Below are 14,362 nucleotides of genomic sequence, written 5' to 3'. Positions count from 1 at the left end.
TACAGAGGAGATGACCGCTGTGCGGCTGCTGTAACCTGTGGTGTATTATGGGTACAGAGGAGATGACCGCTGTGCGGCTGCTGTAACCTGTGGTGTATTATGGGTACAGAGGAGATGACCGCTGTGCGGCTGCTGTAACCTGTGATGTATTACGGGTACAGAGGAGATGACCGCTGTGCGGCTGCTGTAACCTGTGATGTATTATGGGTACAGAGGAGATGACCGCTGTGCGGCTGCTGTAACCTGTGATGTATTATGGGTACAGAGGAGATGACCGCTGTGCGGCTGCTGTAACCTGTAGTATATTATGGGTACAGAGGAGATGACCGCTGTGCGGCTGCTGTAACCTGTGGTGTATTATGGGTACAGAGGAGATGACCGCTGTGCGGCTGCTGTAACCTGTGATGTATTATGGGTACAGAGGAGATGACCGCTGTGCGGCTGCTGTAACCTGTGGTGTATTACGGGTACAGAGGAGATGACCGCTGTGCGGCTGCTGTAACCTGTGGTGTATTATGGGTACAGAGGAGATGGCTGCTGTAACCTGTGATGTATTACGGGTACAGAGGAGATGACCGCTGTGCGGCTGCTGTAACCTGTGGTGTATTATGGGTACAGAGGAGATGACCGCTGTGCGGCTGCTGTAACCTGTGGTGTATTATGGGTACAGAGGAGATGACCGCTCTGCGGCTGCTGTAACCTGTGATGTATTATGGGTACAGAGGAGATGACCGCTGTGCGGCTGCTGTAACCTGGGATGAGAGGTATATACATGCTATGCTCGCTCTTGTTCGCTGCAGGGTTCGGTGGCGTATGTTCCACAACAGGCTTGGATACAGAACTCAACACTTAAGGAAAACATCTTGTTTGGTCGATCAGAAAATGAAAAAAATTACAGAAAGGTGATGGAAGCCTGCGCCCTGCTGCCTGACCTGGAGATGCTGCCGGGAGGAGACCAGACCGAGATTGGGGAAAAGGTGACGTATATAATGTGGAAAAGACTGCAATGTATCTGAACTCCTCTCCTGAAATACTCTGTGCTGCTGGGGGCTTCTTCTTCCACCACGATGTTAATCTTGCTCAGTACAGGAGGCGAGGTGTATAATGACGGCATTGATTTCTTCACCCTGCAGGGTATTAATCTGTCAGGAGGGCAGAAGCAGAGGGTGAGCCTCGCCCGCGCAGTGTACAGCAATTCGGATGTCTTCCTATTGGACGACCCGCTCTCCGCTGTGGACGCTCATGTGGCCAAGCACATCTTTGACAATGTGATTGGTCCTGACGGTTTACTGCGCGGAAAAGTGAGTAGAGGGGAAAAACCCAAAATATCATACTGAGGTCGTCTACAATCTAATACTATCCTGTGTGATACAGTCTGCTGAGCCGTGTATCTAATCCTATCCTGTGTGATACAGTCTGCTGAGCTGTGTATCTAATCCTATCCTGTGTGATACTGCCTGCTGAGCTGTGTATCTAATCCTATCCTGTGTGATACTGTCTGCTGAGCTGTGTATCTAATCCTATCCTGTGTGATACTGTCTGCTGAGCTGTGTATCTAATCCTATCCTGTGTGATACAGTCTGCTGAGCTGTGTATCTAATCCTATCCTGTGTGATACTGTCTGCTGAGCCGTGTATCTAATCCTATCCTGTGTGATACCGTCTGCTGAGCTGTGTATCTAATCCTATCCTGTGTGATACTGTCTGCTGAGCCGTGTATCTAATCCTATCCTGTGTGATACTGTCTGCTGAGCTGTGTATCTAATCCTATCCTGTGTGATACAGTCTGCTGAGCTGTGTATCTAATCCTATCCTGTGTGATACAGTCTGCTGATCTGTGTATCTAATCCTGTCCTGTGTGATACTGTCTGCTGAGCTGTGTATCTAATCCTGTCCTGTGTGATACTGTCTGCTGAGCCGTGTATCTAATCCTGTCCTGTGTGATACAGTCTGCTGAGCTGTGTATCTAATCCTATCCTGTGTGATACTGTCTGCTGAGCTGTGTATCTAATCCTATCCTGTGTGATACTGCCTGCTGAGCTGTGTATCTAATCCTATCCTGCGTGATACTGTCTGCTGAGCCCTGTATCTAATCCTATCCTGTGTGATACCGTCTGCTGAGCGGTGTATCTAATCCTATCCTGTGTGATACCGTCTGCTGAGCTGTGTATCTAATCCTATCCTGTGTGATACTGTCTGCTGTGTATCTAATCCTATCCTGTGTGATACTGCCTGCTTAGCTGTGTATCTAATCCTATCCTGTGCGATACTGTCTGCTGAGCTGTGTATCTAATCCTATCCTGTGCGATACTGTCTGCTGAGCTGTGTATCTAATCCTATCCTGTGTGATACTGTCTGCTGAGCTGTGTATCTAATCCTATCCTGTGTGATACTGTCTGCTGAGCTGTGTATCTAATCCTATCCTGTGTGATACAGTCTGCTGAGCTGTGTATCTAATCCTATCCTATGTGATAATGTCTGCTGAGCTGTGTATCTAATCCTATCCTGTGTGATACTGTCTGCTGAGCTGTGTATCTAATCCTATCCTGTGTGATACTGTCTGCTGAGCTGTGTATCTAATCCTCTCCTGTGTGATACTGTCTGCTGAGCTGTGTATCTAATCCTATCCTGTGTGATACTGTCTGCTGAGCTGTGTATCTAATCCTACCCTGTGTGATACTGTCTGCTGAGCTGTGTATCTAATCCTATCCTGTGTGATACTGTCTGCTGAGCTGTGTATCTAATCCTCTCCTGTGTGATACTGCCTCCTGAGCTGTGTATCTAATCCTATCATGTGTGATACTGTCTGCTGAGCCGTGTATCTAATCCTATCCTGTGTGATACTGTCTGCTGTGTATCTAATCCTATCCTGTGTGATACTGTCTGCTAAGCCGTGTATCTAATCCTGTCCTGTGTGATACTGTCTGCTGAGCTGTGTATCTAATCCTATCCTGTGTGATACTGTCTGCTGAGCTGTGTATCTAATCCTATCCTGTGTGATACTGTCTGCTGAGCTGTGTATCTAATCCTATCCTGTGTGATACTGTCTGCTAAGCCGTGTATCTAATCCTATCCTGTGTGATACTGCCTGCTGAGCTGTGTATCTAATCCTCTCCTGTGTGATACTGTCTGCTGAGCTGTGTATCTAATCCTATCCTATGTGATACTGTCTGCTGAGCTGTGTATCTAATCCTATCCTGTGTGATACTGTCTGCTGAGCCGTGTATCTAATCCTATCCTGTGTGATACAGTCTGCTGAGCTGTGTATCTAATCCTATCCTGTGTGATACAGCCTGCTGAGCTGTGTATCTAAGCTCCATTCATTTTCCATGTCCCTTGTGATCAGGGCGCCCTTTCCCCATGTATCAGATACTTTGGTAGGTCTGGACCCTGACCTCTCGATCTCCCCCCTCCCCCCCCAGACGCGGGTCCTGGTCACACACGGGATTACGTTTCTGCCCCAAGTCGACCATATAGTTGTGATCGTGAACGGTCAGGTCTCGGAGACGGGATCTTACCAGGAGCTGTTGGACCAGAACGGAGCTTTTGCTGAATTCCTACGGAACTACTCGTTCGATGACATTGTGGAAGAGGAAGTACCGACGAGTAAGTGACGACCCCGCAGCTCGTAACGCGTCTGATACGTCACCGCACTTCCCATGCTCACTCCACCTTCTCCATATTTCCAGTCCTAGATGAGGAGGAGATACTTCTGGCCGACGAGACACTCAGTAACCACACAGATCTTGCAGATAACGAGCCTGTCGCTAACGAGGCCCGGAAAAAGTTCATCCGGTAAGGGGGTGCACCAAGATGAGAGGGTTCCCCAATGCCATTATCAAAATGAAGACCCAGTACAGAATATGGAGAGGGGCGGCCAATGACAAGGGATGGGTCAACTCTCCATGTGCCCCTATGGTGCATACACTCATCCTGCTGTAATCCATTTAACTCTTCCCTCTACAGACAGATCAGCGTCCTCTCCTCAGAGACAGAGCAGTCACACACCATGTCAACGCGCAGAAGATACTGTGAAAGAAAAGTGGCAGAAACCGCAGGAGCCAAAAAACCTCAGATGGAGAAACTCATTCAGGCGGAGACAGCAGAGACTGGGAGGGTGTGTGCCATGGTCCTGCGTACCGAATACGGCCTATTGTTGCATTTATGTCACTGATGAATTTTGTTTTGCGTTGTTGCCCTCAGGTTAAAGCCTCGGTTTTCTGGGAATACATCAAGGCGGTCGGACTCGTCGTCTCCTTGGTCGTCTGCTTCCTCTACTGTTGCCAAAATGCAGCTGCCATTGGGACCAACGTGTGGCTCAGCGACTGGACGAGTGAGGAGATCATCAATGGGACGCAGCAGAACACAAAGATGAGAGTCGGGGTCTACGCCGCACTGGGCTTTTTACAAGGTCAGGAACGTGTATGGGTCGTGAGTCAAGTCCTCAGGGTTCGTCAGGATGTATCATGTTATTCTTCTGCCATTGAATAGGTCTCCTGGTGGTGGCATCCTCCTTCACCTTGGCCTTGGCAGGGATTAGCGCCTCTCGGAAGTTGCACGCAGGGCTCCTGGAAAATAAGATGCACACCCCGCAGGCGTTCTATGACACCACACCCACCGGTCGTATCATCAATCGCTTTTCTAAGGACATTTATGTCATCGATGAAATCATTCCTGGCACCACTATCATGTTCTTGGCCATGTTATTCATCTCCGTCTCCACCATGATTGTCATAGTGTGCAGCACGCCTCTCTTCGCGGTGGTTATCATACCTCTAGCCTTCATCTACTTCTTTGTGCAGGTGAGCCTCAGACTTGTAGATACCCCCGGGGGGGGGGGGGCATGTTTCATTGCAGACCAGCAGCATCATCATCAGAGGGTAAGGTCAGTAGCACACGGCAATGTCGAACTACCTACCGCCTCATATTCTGTAGCTTCTGGGACATCAAGTTCACATTCCCCAACCAAATGAGAGAGCCTCTCGGCAGATAGAACTTCTGTGGAGATTGTAAACTCAACTTTCACCATCCAGTTCTTGTGGGGAGTTTCCCTTTAAGATGACCATCACCAGGCTCATGAGTGACGTCTAGAACCCTGTAGAGATCTCCGTGTCACATGCGTGCAGTCTGCTAACCGTCTACGCTTTTCTGCAGAGATTCTACGTGCCCACATCCCGACAGTTAAAGCGTCTGGAATCGGTCAGCCGGTCTCCCATCTACTCTCATTTCTCGGAAACCCTCACCGGTGCCAGCGTCATCCGAGCGTTCAGACGCCAAAACAGCTTCATTGTCTTCAGCGACAGCAAAATGGATGAAAATCAAAAGAGCTTCTATCTCGGCCTAGTGTCCAACAGGTGCGAAGCGTTGTGGATATCACCAGGGCGGACATTGTGGAAATCATCGTAGTGGTGCCACCTGAGCATCATGTCAGACCTATGCTGAGAGGATATAGACCCTCGGCTGCACTACTGACAGAATGCACAGTCCACCTGACAAAGAAGGAGGGGACACATAGTCATCATAATCTCTCAGTAGTGCAGCCTTAGGCTTTGGGCCTGTAGCTTCCAGCCATCAGATTTGTAATCTTCACCTTCCTTCATTGGGATTTCGGATGTTGTATTTTGGCTCATGTGTCGGGTCGGGTACTTCCTGATGCTTTTGGGTCTTGCAGGCATCAAGCACATATCTCATAAAGTCACTGTCCCCAGGCGCTGCCACTGGACATAGTGTCCCTTCACGGGAAGCTGGCATCAGATGGTCCGCCTTGGTTTGGCGCAGTTTGGCTCCGGAATCGTCTTTTTGATTTTCTGGGTTTTTGATTCTTCTAGGGTTAATCTATAAAATGTCTTAATCTTCGGGTGCGTTTCTACCTACCTCTTGTTACGTTTATAACCTACCTCTTGTTACGTTTATAACCTACCTCTTGTTACGTTTATAACCTACCTCTTGTTACGTTTCTACCTACCTCTTGTTACGTTTATAACCTACCTCTTGTTACGTTTATAACCTACCTCTTGTTACGTTTATAACCTACCTCTTGTTACGTTTCTACCTACCTCTTGTTACGTTTCTACCTACCTCTTGTTACGTTTATAACCTACCTCTTGTTACGTTTCTACCTACCTCTTGTTACGTTTCTACCTACCTCTTGTTACGTTTCTACCTACCTCTTGTTACGTTTCTACCTACCTCTTGTTATGTTTATAACCTACCTCTTGTTATGTTTATAACCTAGCTCTTTTTACCTTTATACCTACCTCTTTTTATGGCCAGGCTGCTCTGATATGTCTATGAACAGGACAGAAAATTGAAAAACTTTGCATTATACAATGAATAGACCTTATTTCGAAAGACTAGACTGGCCCTTTAAGGAAAAAAATAAAATAAATGAAAATCCCTGTAAAAACGTGACTACAATGGACTGCACGGCTGCTCAGGCTCCTGCCCCCGGCTGATGCTTCTTCTCTCTCTTTCCTTTCCTCCGTCCCTTCAGCCTTTTCTTGCGCTTTTGCTGTCTGCATGAACGGAGCCGCCACATCCGCTTCTCTCTCTCTCTGCCGCCGCCACTCGCTCAGCCTCCGCCTTCAGAATCTACTTCTTTGTATTTCCAGGTAAAATATGCCATATGGTTGGAAGCTTAAATTCTGCTTTGACTCTATTTAAGCCCATTGTGAGAAATACGTTTTTGCACCCAACTGGCAGCCATGTGAGGCTGATGTGGGGAAAAAATACGTGCAAAAAAAAAGTGATGAAAAGTTGACCTGAATTTATCTAATTGTTCCAGGTGGCTTGGAATTCTGATCGAGTTTATCGGAAATTGTGTGGTCCTCTTTTCCGGTATCTTTGCTGTGATTGGACGAGAGAATCTCAGTCCTGGTCTCGTGGGTCTCTCCGTATCTTATGCCTTGCAGGTAGGTCCACTACTCCTACGGCCCGGTACTCTCACATTCCTCTAATTCATCCCGAGGGATAAAGAGTATGTCTCCTCTCTATGTTCTCTGCAGTTACGATCTATTGGTCCCTGTTACCCATCATATAAGGCTGGGGAGAGGCTTCAGTCGGATGAATGAGGGGAAGAGCAAAAACCACCCCGCCCCTATGAGATGGTAGAGACAGGTTAACAGAGAGGAATGGCACAGCGGATATTAGCTTGCAACTGGACTCAAACTTTCTTAGAAGTTCAGCACTTTCTCAGGCACATACACTTGGCAGTTTCTCAGGCACATACACTTGGCAGTTTCTCAGGCACATACACTTGGCAGTTTCTCAGGCACATATGCCTGGTGGTTTCTCAGATAGGCACATACCCTTGGCGGTTTCTCAGACTGGCCCATACTCTTGGAGGTTTCTCAAATAGGCACATATGCTTGTTTCTCAGGCACATATGCTTGGCAGTTTCTCAGGCACATACACTTGACAGTTTAACAGAGAAGAATGGCACAGCGGATATAAGCTTGCAGGGTGTGCAACTGGACTCAAACTTTCCTAGAAGTTCAGCACTTTCTCAGGCATATATGCTTGGCTGTTTCTCAGTTAGGCACATACGCCTGGCGGTTTCTCAGTTAGGCACATACGCTTGGCAGTTTCTCAGGCACATACACATGGCAGTTTCTCAGTTAGGCACATACGCTTGGCAGTTTCTCAGGCACATATGCTTGGCAGTTTCTCAGGGACATATGCCTGGTGGTTTCTCAGATAGGCACATACGCTTAGTGGTTTCTGAGATAGGCACATATGCTTGGCGGTTTCTCAGACTGGCCCATACTCTTGGAGGTTTCTCAAATAGGAAAATATGCTTGGCAGTTTCTCAGGCACATGCGCTTTTCAGTTCCTCAGGCACATACGCTTGGCAGTTTCTCAGGCACATACGCTTGGCAGTTTCTCAGGCACATACGCTTGGCAGTTTCTCAGTTAGGCACATACGCTTGGCAGTTTCTCGGGCACATACACTTGGCAGTTTCTCAGGCACATACGCTTGGCAGTTTCCCTTCTCATCAGCTACATAGTACGTCTTTACAGGTGCATCCCAATAAAGAAAACCCTGCATGACAGCAGCATGGTGACCAAGGTTCTCTTTGATGCCATGCTTCTTGTGTCTTGGAGGTCAGCACCACAGTCCTCCTGGCAACCACCATTGGACCTAATGCAAATTATAACAATAATGGGTTATTTACACGACAAAAGACATACACAGCGCATGACATATTCACATAACATATAAACACATCTGCATTGCCACTGTGTGGAGTGACTTCTCACACTCTATATGTCCCAGCAGTGACAGGAACAACAGTAATGGGAGGGAGTCTTCTTTGGATTCCAGTCTTAGGCCCAAAAGTGCTCAGGGAGGACCCTCTGGTAACTCTGACAGTCCTATAAAGAAAGCATAGCAAACATGCAACATTTAAAAAAACAGCGTCCACATAGCTGCATGCCTTAGCACACCCCACGATCTTTTCTTTACTATAAATACCTCCAGAGATATGTACATCATAGGTGTCTGATATCAACCATTCCTTTTATAATGCCCTGAACTGTGAGGGTTACCTGCCCTTTAAAGTTCTTTGTATACACCGGAATGTTTTGGCCACAGAACGTTTTGGATACAAAGGGACGGGGTGATACAGAGAACGGAATATGGCCACTATTGAGTAGCGACCACCCGAGAAGATTGTGCCGTCGTCGAGGAAGCTGAAGGATTAGCTTCATCTCTACGCCAGGCTCCGATGTTGTATAAAGTAGTTGTAGAATTCCCCCAAATCATCTCCTTTTTTATTGTTAAGGTGACAATGTCATTAAACTGGATGGTGAGACTGTCCTCTGATCTGGAGACGAACATCGTAGCCGTGGAGCGAATCAAGGAGTATGCTGAGACGCAAACAGAGGTGAGTTCTTCATTAGAAGAAGACCCCAACAAGGTTTCTCCCAACACAGGTCTTTGGTTCCTTATTTTACTATCAAGCGACTTGTAGGCCATAGTTGATCTATACAGTTAGGTCCATATATATTTGGATAGAGACAACATTTTTCTAATCTCTGTTCTGTACATTACCATAATGGATTTTGAACAAAACAATTTAGATGCAGTTGAAGTTCAGACTTTCAGCTTTAGTTCAGTGGGTTGAACAAAATGATTGCATAAAAATGTGAGGAACTAAGGAATTTTTTAAACTCAATCCCTTCATTTCAGGGGCTCAAAAGTAATTGGATAAATTAAATAATTGTAAATAAAATGTTAATTTCTAACACTTGGTTGAAAACCCTTTGTTGGCAATGACTGCCTGAAGTCTTGACCTCATGGACATCACCAGACTCTGTTTCCCCCTCGTTAATGCTCGCCCAGGACTTTACTGCCGCGGTTTTCAGTTGCTGTTTGTTTCTGGTCCTTTCTGTCTGAAGTTTAGTCTATAACAAGTGAAATGCTCTATTGGGTTCAGATCCGGTGACTGACTCGGCCATTCAAGAACATTCCACTTCTTTGCTTTAATAAACTCCTGTGTTGCTTTGTCTTTATGTTTTGGGTCATTGTCCATCTGTATTATGAAACGCCGACCAATCAGTTTGGCTGGATTTGAGCACACAGTAGGTCTCTGAAAACCCCAGAATTCATCCGGCTGCTTCTGTCCTGTGTCACATCATCAATAAACACTAGGGCCCCAGGGCCACCGGCATGCATGCCCGAGCCATCACACTGCCTCCGCCGTGTTTTACAGATGATGTGGTATGCTTTGGATCATGAGCTGTACCTTGCCTTCGCCATACTTTTTTCTTTCCATGATTCTGGTAGAGGTTGATCTTGGTTTCATCTGTCCAAAGAATGTTCTTCCAGAAGTGTGATGATTTTTTAAGAAGTTTTTTTTTTAGCAAAGTCCAATCTAGCCTTCTTATTCTTGAGGCTGATGAGTGCAGTGAACCCTTTGTATTACTTTTAGGCAGTCTTCTCTTTATGGTAGATTTGGATATTGATACGCCTGTATCCTGGAGAGTGTTGATCACTTGGTTGGCTGTTGTGAAGGGGCTTCTCTTCACCATGGTAATTATTCTGCCATCATCCACCACTGTTGTCTTCCGTGGGCGTCCAGGTCGATTTGCACTGTTGAGGTCACCAGTAATTTCTTTCTGAGGATGTACCAAACTGTAGATTTTGCCGCTTCTAATAGTGCAGCAATTTCTCGGATGGGGTTTTTCTGTTTTCGCAGATGAAGGACGGCTTGTTTCACCTGCATGGAGAGCTCCTTTGACCGCATGTTTACTTCTCAGCAAAATCTTCAAAATGCAAGCACCTCACCTCAAGTCAACTCCAGGCCTTTTATGTGCTGAATTGAGAATGAAATAATGAAGGGATTGCCCACACCTGCCCATGAAACAGTTTTTGAGTCAATTGTCCAATTACTTTTGCTCCCTTAAAAAACAGGGTGCCACATGTAAAGGATAAATGTGGATACCCTCAAATGAAAGCTTGGTCTGGACTTTATGTCCATGTCCATTATATAACTTAAATATTTTTTAGTAAACAGGTAAAATAAAAAACAAAATTTGTGTCAGTGTCCAAATATATATGGACCTAACTTGTATTGTGTATGTATGTCTCTTTAGATACTAAGGGAAGCCACCATATTTGTATCAGCCTCCAGAAAGAGTCCTCAGCAGATACCCCTATGGTAGGAAGCCACTGACTGAATGAGGATAAAAAGATATAAAAAAACACGGCACTCCTAGTGTAATCAGATTCAGTATAAGTGGGCTGCTTACTTTCGATGTTTGCGCACAACACCATATATAGCAAAGTGTCAATATATGGCGGCCACGTGTCCCCAGATCCACCCGCCATACACAGGAGTGGGTGAAATCGGTACAGCAATAGGATGATCCAGTATCATGACTGCTCCGCAAGGAAATACTCATCAGCAGGGATGGTTATTATTAATTATTATTATTAATATGACTGGACCTGATGAAAGGATCATTCTGCCCCCATAACACTTAGTCCAAATAAAGAGAATCTTTGGAGCCAACTCCCTGCTAATGAGTATTTCTTTGCAGTGGGGTCATCCTATTGCTGTACTGGATGATGATGGAGCCATGGATCATATATTCTGGTCACATATGTGATACTTATATATAAGACTTTTATACTCTGTCATCCTCAGGCTCCATGGATCATAGAAGATAATAAACCTCCGGAGGACTGGCCAAACAGTGGGGAAATTGAGTTTGCAAACTACTCAGTCCGTTACCGGCCCGGCTTGGACTTGGTGCTGAAGAACTTGAGTCTATCTGTAAAAGGAGGAGAAAAGGTAAACAAGAGTATGCAGTAGACCTCAGCTTGGAGGTTACTTAATAGTCAATGATTTTGTATAATTTGACATAATGGTTTACAGATCGGAATCGTTGGAAGGACAGGAGCTGGGAAATCTTCCATGACACTTTGTCTTTTCCGGATTTTGGAAGCAGCAGAAGGAATGATCAAAATCGATGGTGTGAACATTTCTGAGATCGGGCTGCACAGCCTCAGGTCTATGCTCACTATCATCCCACAGGTGAGCTGACACCACAAGACAGAACAAGGATGATTAGTGTGGACCTCCAAGCTGGTACCATGCCTTACAGGAGAGATTCACACAAAAGTGATCTCCTGATATCATAGAGGCATGTCAGAAGATTATATGCCCAAAAACAAATTTGTTTTGGCAATAGTGAGGTAACTTGACGCAATATTTCTGAGAAGACAAGGAGACTATGAACCCCCCATACTCCCTGGAGACAAGAACTGGGGCAGTAAGGGGTAGAGCTCAATTCTTGGGTTAATCGTTTGGGTAGAAGCTGACTGACACCTCTTATCTCATCTTTGTGGCCAGGAAAACCAAACATGACTCTCATCTGGGGTTGTCCACTCCCAGTCCTCAGCATTAGAAGGTAATATATGTGTTGGTGACATCAGTGTTCCTCAGTATAATTGTCACCTTCTTTGCAGGACCCAGTTCTTTTCTCTGGCACACTCAGAATGAACCTCGACCCCTTTGAGAAATACACCGATGACGAGATCTGGAAAGCACTGGAGTTGTCAAACCTGAAAAAGTTTGTTTCAAGCCAAACCGAGAAGTTGAACTACGAATGTTCGGAGGGCGGAGAGAATCTGAGGTACAGAAATCCTGGACGCACTTCCCTCCCACCATTTAAAAGGAAAAGTTATCCCTCCCCAATTAGTTTATTTCACAGGGATGCAGGAAGCTGAGATCTGGGCTGCTGTGTGTATGAGAGGCAGAATTTACATGGCAGGTAGTCACCAGTGGATTTCTGATCCTACAGGGTCATAAACATTATTCCAGTCGGCCAAACACTATGACTTGGTCAAGGAAGTTCTCTCAATAGGAAGAGGTGGAAAAAGCATCTTCGAGACTCCTCTGGCAGTAGCTTATCCCCTCAAAAACAAAAGGTTCAGGCAGTTGAGATGCTAATGCCCCAACCATCTACCATCAGGGGAGCATCAAGACACCTCCATACACTTTAGACAGTTGTCAGGAACCTACAAAATCTAATGTTTATGGCCATCTTTAGCCCTGAAAAGCAATTACCTCAATTAATAAAATCCATAGTGATGTTCTGTAAAATCGACGTACATGAATCACTTGACATACCAAGGTCCTTGTTTTCATCAGATCTTATGCCATGTCCCCCTTCCCCCAAGAAACAACCACAACTGCCAAACCCACAAATCAAGGGGCAGGTGATAATGATGTCAATGCTTCGTAGCTATTGGGAGGCGTGGGTTTGACAACCACCACTGCTGCCACCGATTCCTTATTTCCATGAAGTAGAGGTGTTTTTTTTTCTAGGAAGGAACAATATGGAAAAACAGGTGCCCTATGTCTTTGGTCCATAAAAAAAATTTGACCAGACAAGGTAACGCCCATGTCACAGGCATGTATATTTCTCTTTCTTCTCCAGTGTTGGTCAGTGTCAGCTCATCTGCTTGGCCCGTGCTCTCCTCCGCAAAACTCGCATCCTTGTATTAGATGAAGCCACTGCCGCCATCGACCTGGAAACCGATGACCTCATACAAATGACCATCAGGATGCATTTTGAGGACTGTACGGTGCTCACCATTGCTCATCGGCTGAACACAATCATGGATTACACTAGGTATGTGTGTGGTCATATATGGCTCCATCCACAACGCTGCTGCACATTCTAGGAACCATGCGTTAGGGATGGGGGCGCTGCTAAAGGTTTCACATAAGGACCCATCACCATCCACTGCTCCCCACCACCACAAACACATTTCTGCTTAGGGTCAGCTTTACATAGGTAAATACAGGTGAACGGGAATGGGGGTCATCTGCTACCAGCAAGGGAGATGATGAATTGTTAAGATTTTCTAAGACTGCCTCTGGTGGCCAAAATGAATAACTGCAGTTTATTATCACGTACATTATACCTTTGTGATTTTACTTGTAAAAATTTCTGTAATCTCTTTCAGGGTTTTAGTCCTGGACAAAGGGAGAATAGCGGAATTTGACACCCCGACCAATCTCATCGCAGCCAGAGGAATATTTTATGGAATGGCCAAAGACGCGGGACTAGCCGCATAGAGGATTTTTGATACTTTTCCTACAAAATACAAAAATCAGCTATTTTCAGAGCACTCAAAACTCGGACTGTAATCACTGGACTGACATTTTATATAGAAGATAAACTTTTATTACCGAAAACATTTGTACGAGCAAAAAATATATTTAAATATTGTATGAAATACTGAGAACTGCAGGAAAAACGCAATAAATCCACTTTTTTTATATATTTTATTTATTTGAAGCTGTAATGGATGATATTTTCTAATGTAACCTAGCTCTGCATATATAATTATAAACAGGAGATGCCCAGGTTATACCAGCATGCTCCATATCACTGTATACAAGAAGATGTATAACTTATACCAGCTGTACATATATAATTATATACAGGAGATACCCAGGTTATACCAGCATGGTCCATATCACTATATACAAGAAGATGTATAACTTATACCAGCTGTACATATATACTTATATACAGGAGATGCCCAGGTTATACCAGCATGCTCCATATCACTGTATACAAGAAGATGTATAACTTATACCAGCTGTACATATATAATTATATACAGGAGATACCCAGGTTATACCAGCATGCTCCATATCACTATATACAGAAGATGTATAACTTATACCAGCTGTACATATATAATTATATACAGGAGATACCCAGGTTATACCAGCATGGTCCATATCACTATATACAAGAAGATGTATAACTTATACCAGCTGTACATATATAATTATATACAGGAGATGCCCAGGTTATACCAGCATGGTCCATATCAC

At 45.2% G+C, this 14,362-nt stretch overlaps 1 protein-coding gene across 1 annotated transcript in view; it reads left to right on the top strand.

Moving 5' to 3' along the window:
- ABCC3 (ATP binding cassette subfamily C member 3) overlaps positions 1-13,794 on the top strand; it is a 67,223-nt gene extending 53,429 nt beyond the window's left edge. The window contains exons 17-31 of the mRNA XM_040434754.1: positions 801-977; positions 1,134-1,301; positions 3,422-3,605; positions 3,689-3,794; positions 3,966-4,116; positions 4,203-4,410; positions 4,491-4,801; positions 5,154-5,353; positions 6,784-6,910; positions 8,783-8,884; positions 11,150-11,296; positions 11,381-11,539; positions 11,974-12,140; positions 12,948-13,142; positions 13,480-13,794. Of these exons, the coding sequence (XP_040290688.1) occupies positions 801-977; positions 1,134-1,301; positions 3,422-3,605; positions 3,689-3,794; positions 3,966-4,116; positions 4,203-4,410; positions 4,491-4,801; positions 5,154-5,353; positions 6,784-6,910; positions 8,783-8,884; positions 11,150-11,296; positions 11,381-11,539; positions 11,974-12,140; positions 12,948-13,142; positions 13,480-13,591 (2,514 nt within the window). The 3' untranslated portion in view covers positions 13,592-13,794. The remainder of the gene's footprint in view (positions 1-800; positions 978-1,133; positions 1,302-3,421; positions 3,606-3,688; positions 3,795-3,965; positions 4,117-4,202; positions 4,411-4,490; positions 4,802-5,153; positions 5,354-6,783; positions 6,911-8,782; positions 8,885-11,149; positions 11,297-11,380; positions 11,540-11,973; positions 12,141-12,947; positions 13,143-13,479) is intronic.
- The last annotated feature ends 568 nt before the right edge of the window (positions 13,795-14,362 follow it).

This window comes from Bufo bufo, chromosome 6 (genome assembly GCF_905171765.1).
Source record: "Bufo bufo chromosome 6, aBufBuf1.1, whole genome shotgun sequence".
NCBI classification, from domain to species: Eukaryota; Metazoa; Chordata; class Amphibia; order Anura; family Bufonidae; genus Bufo; species Bufo bufo.
Note: the sequence above shows the minus strand (reverse complement) of the source record. Positions and strands in the feature narration are given on the sequence as shown.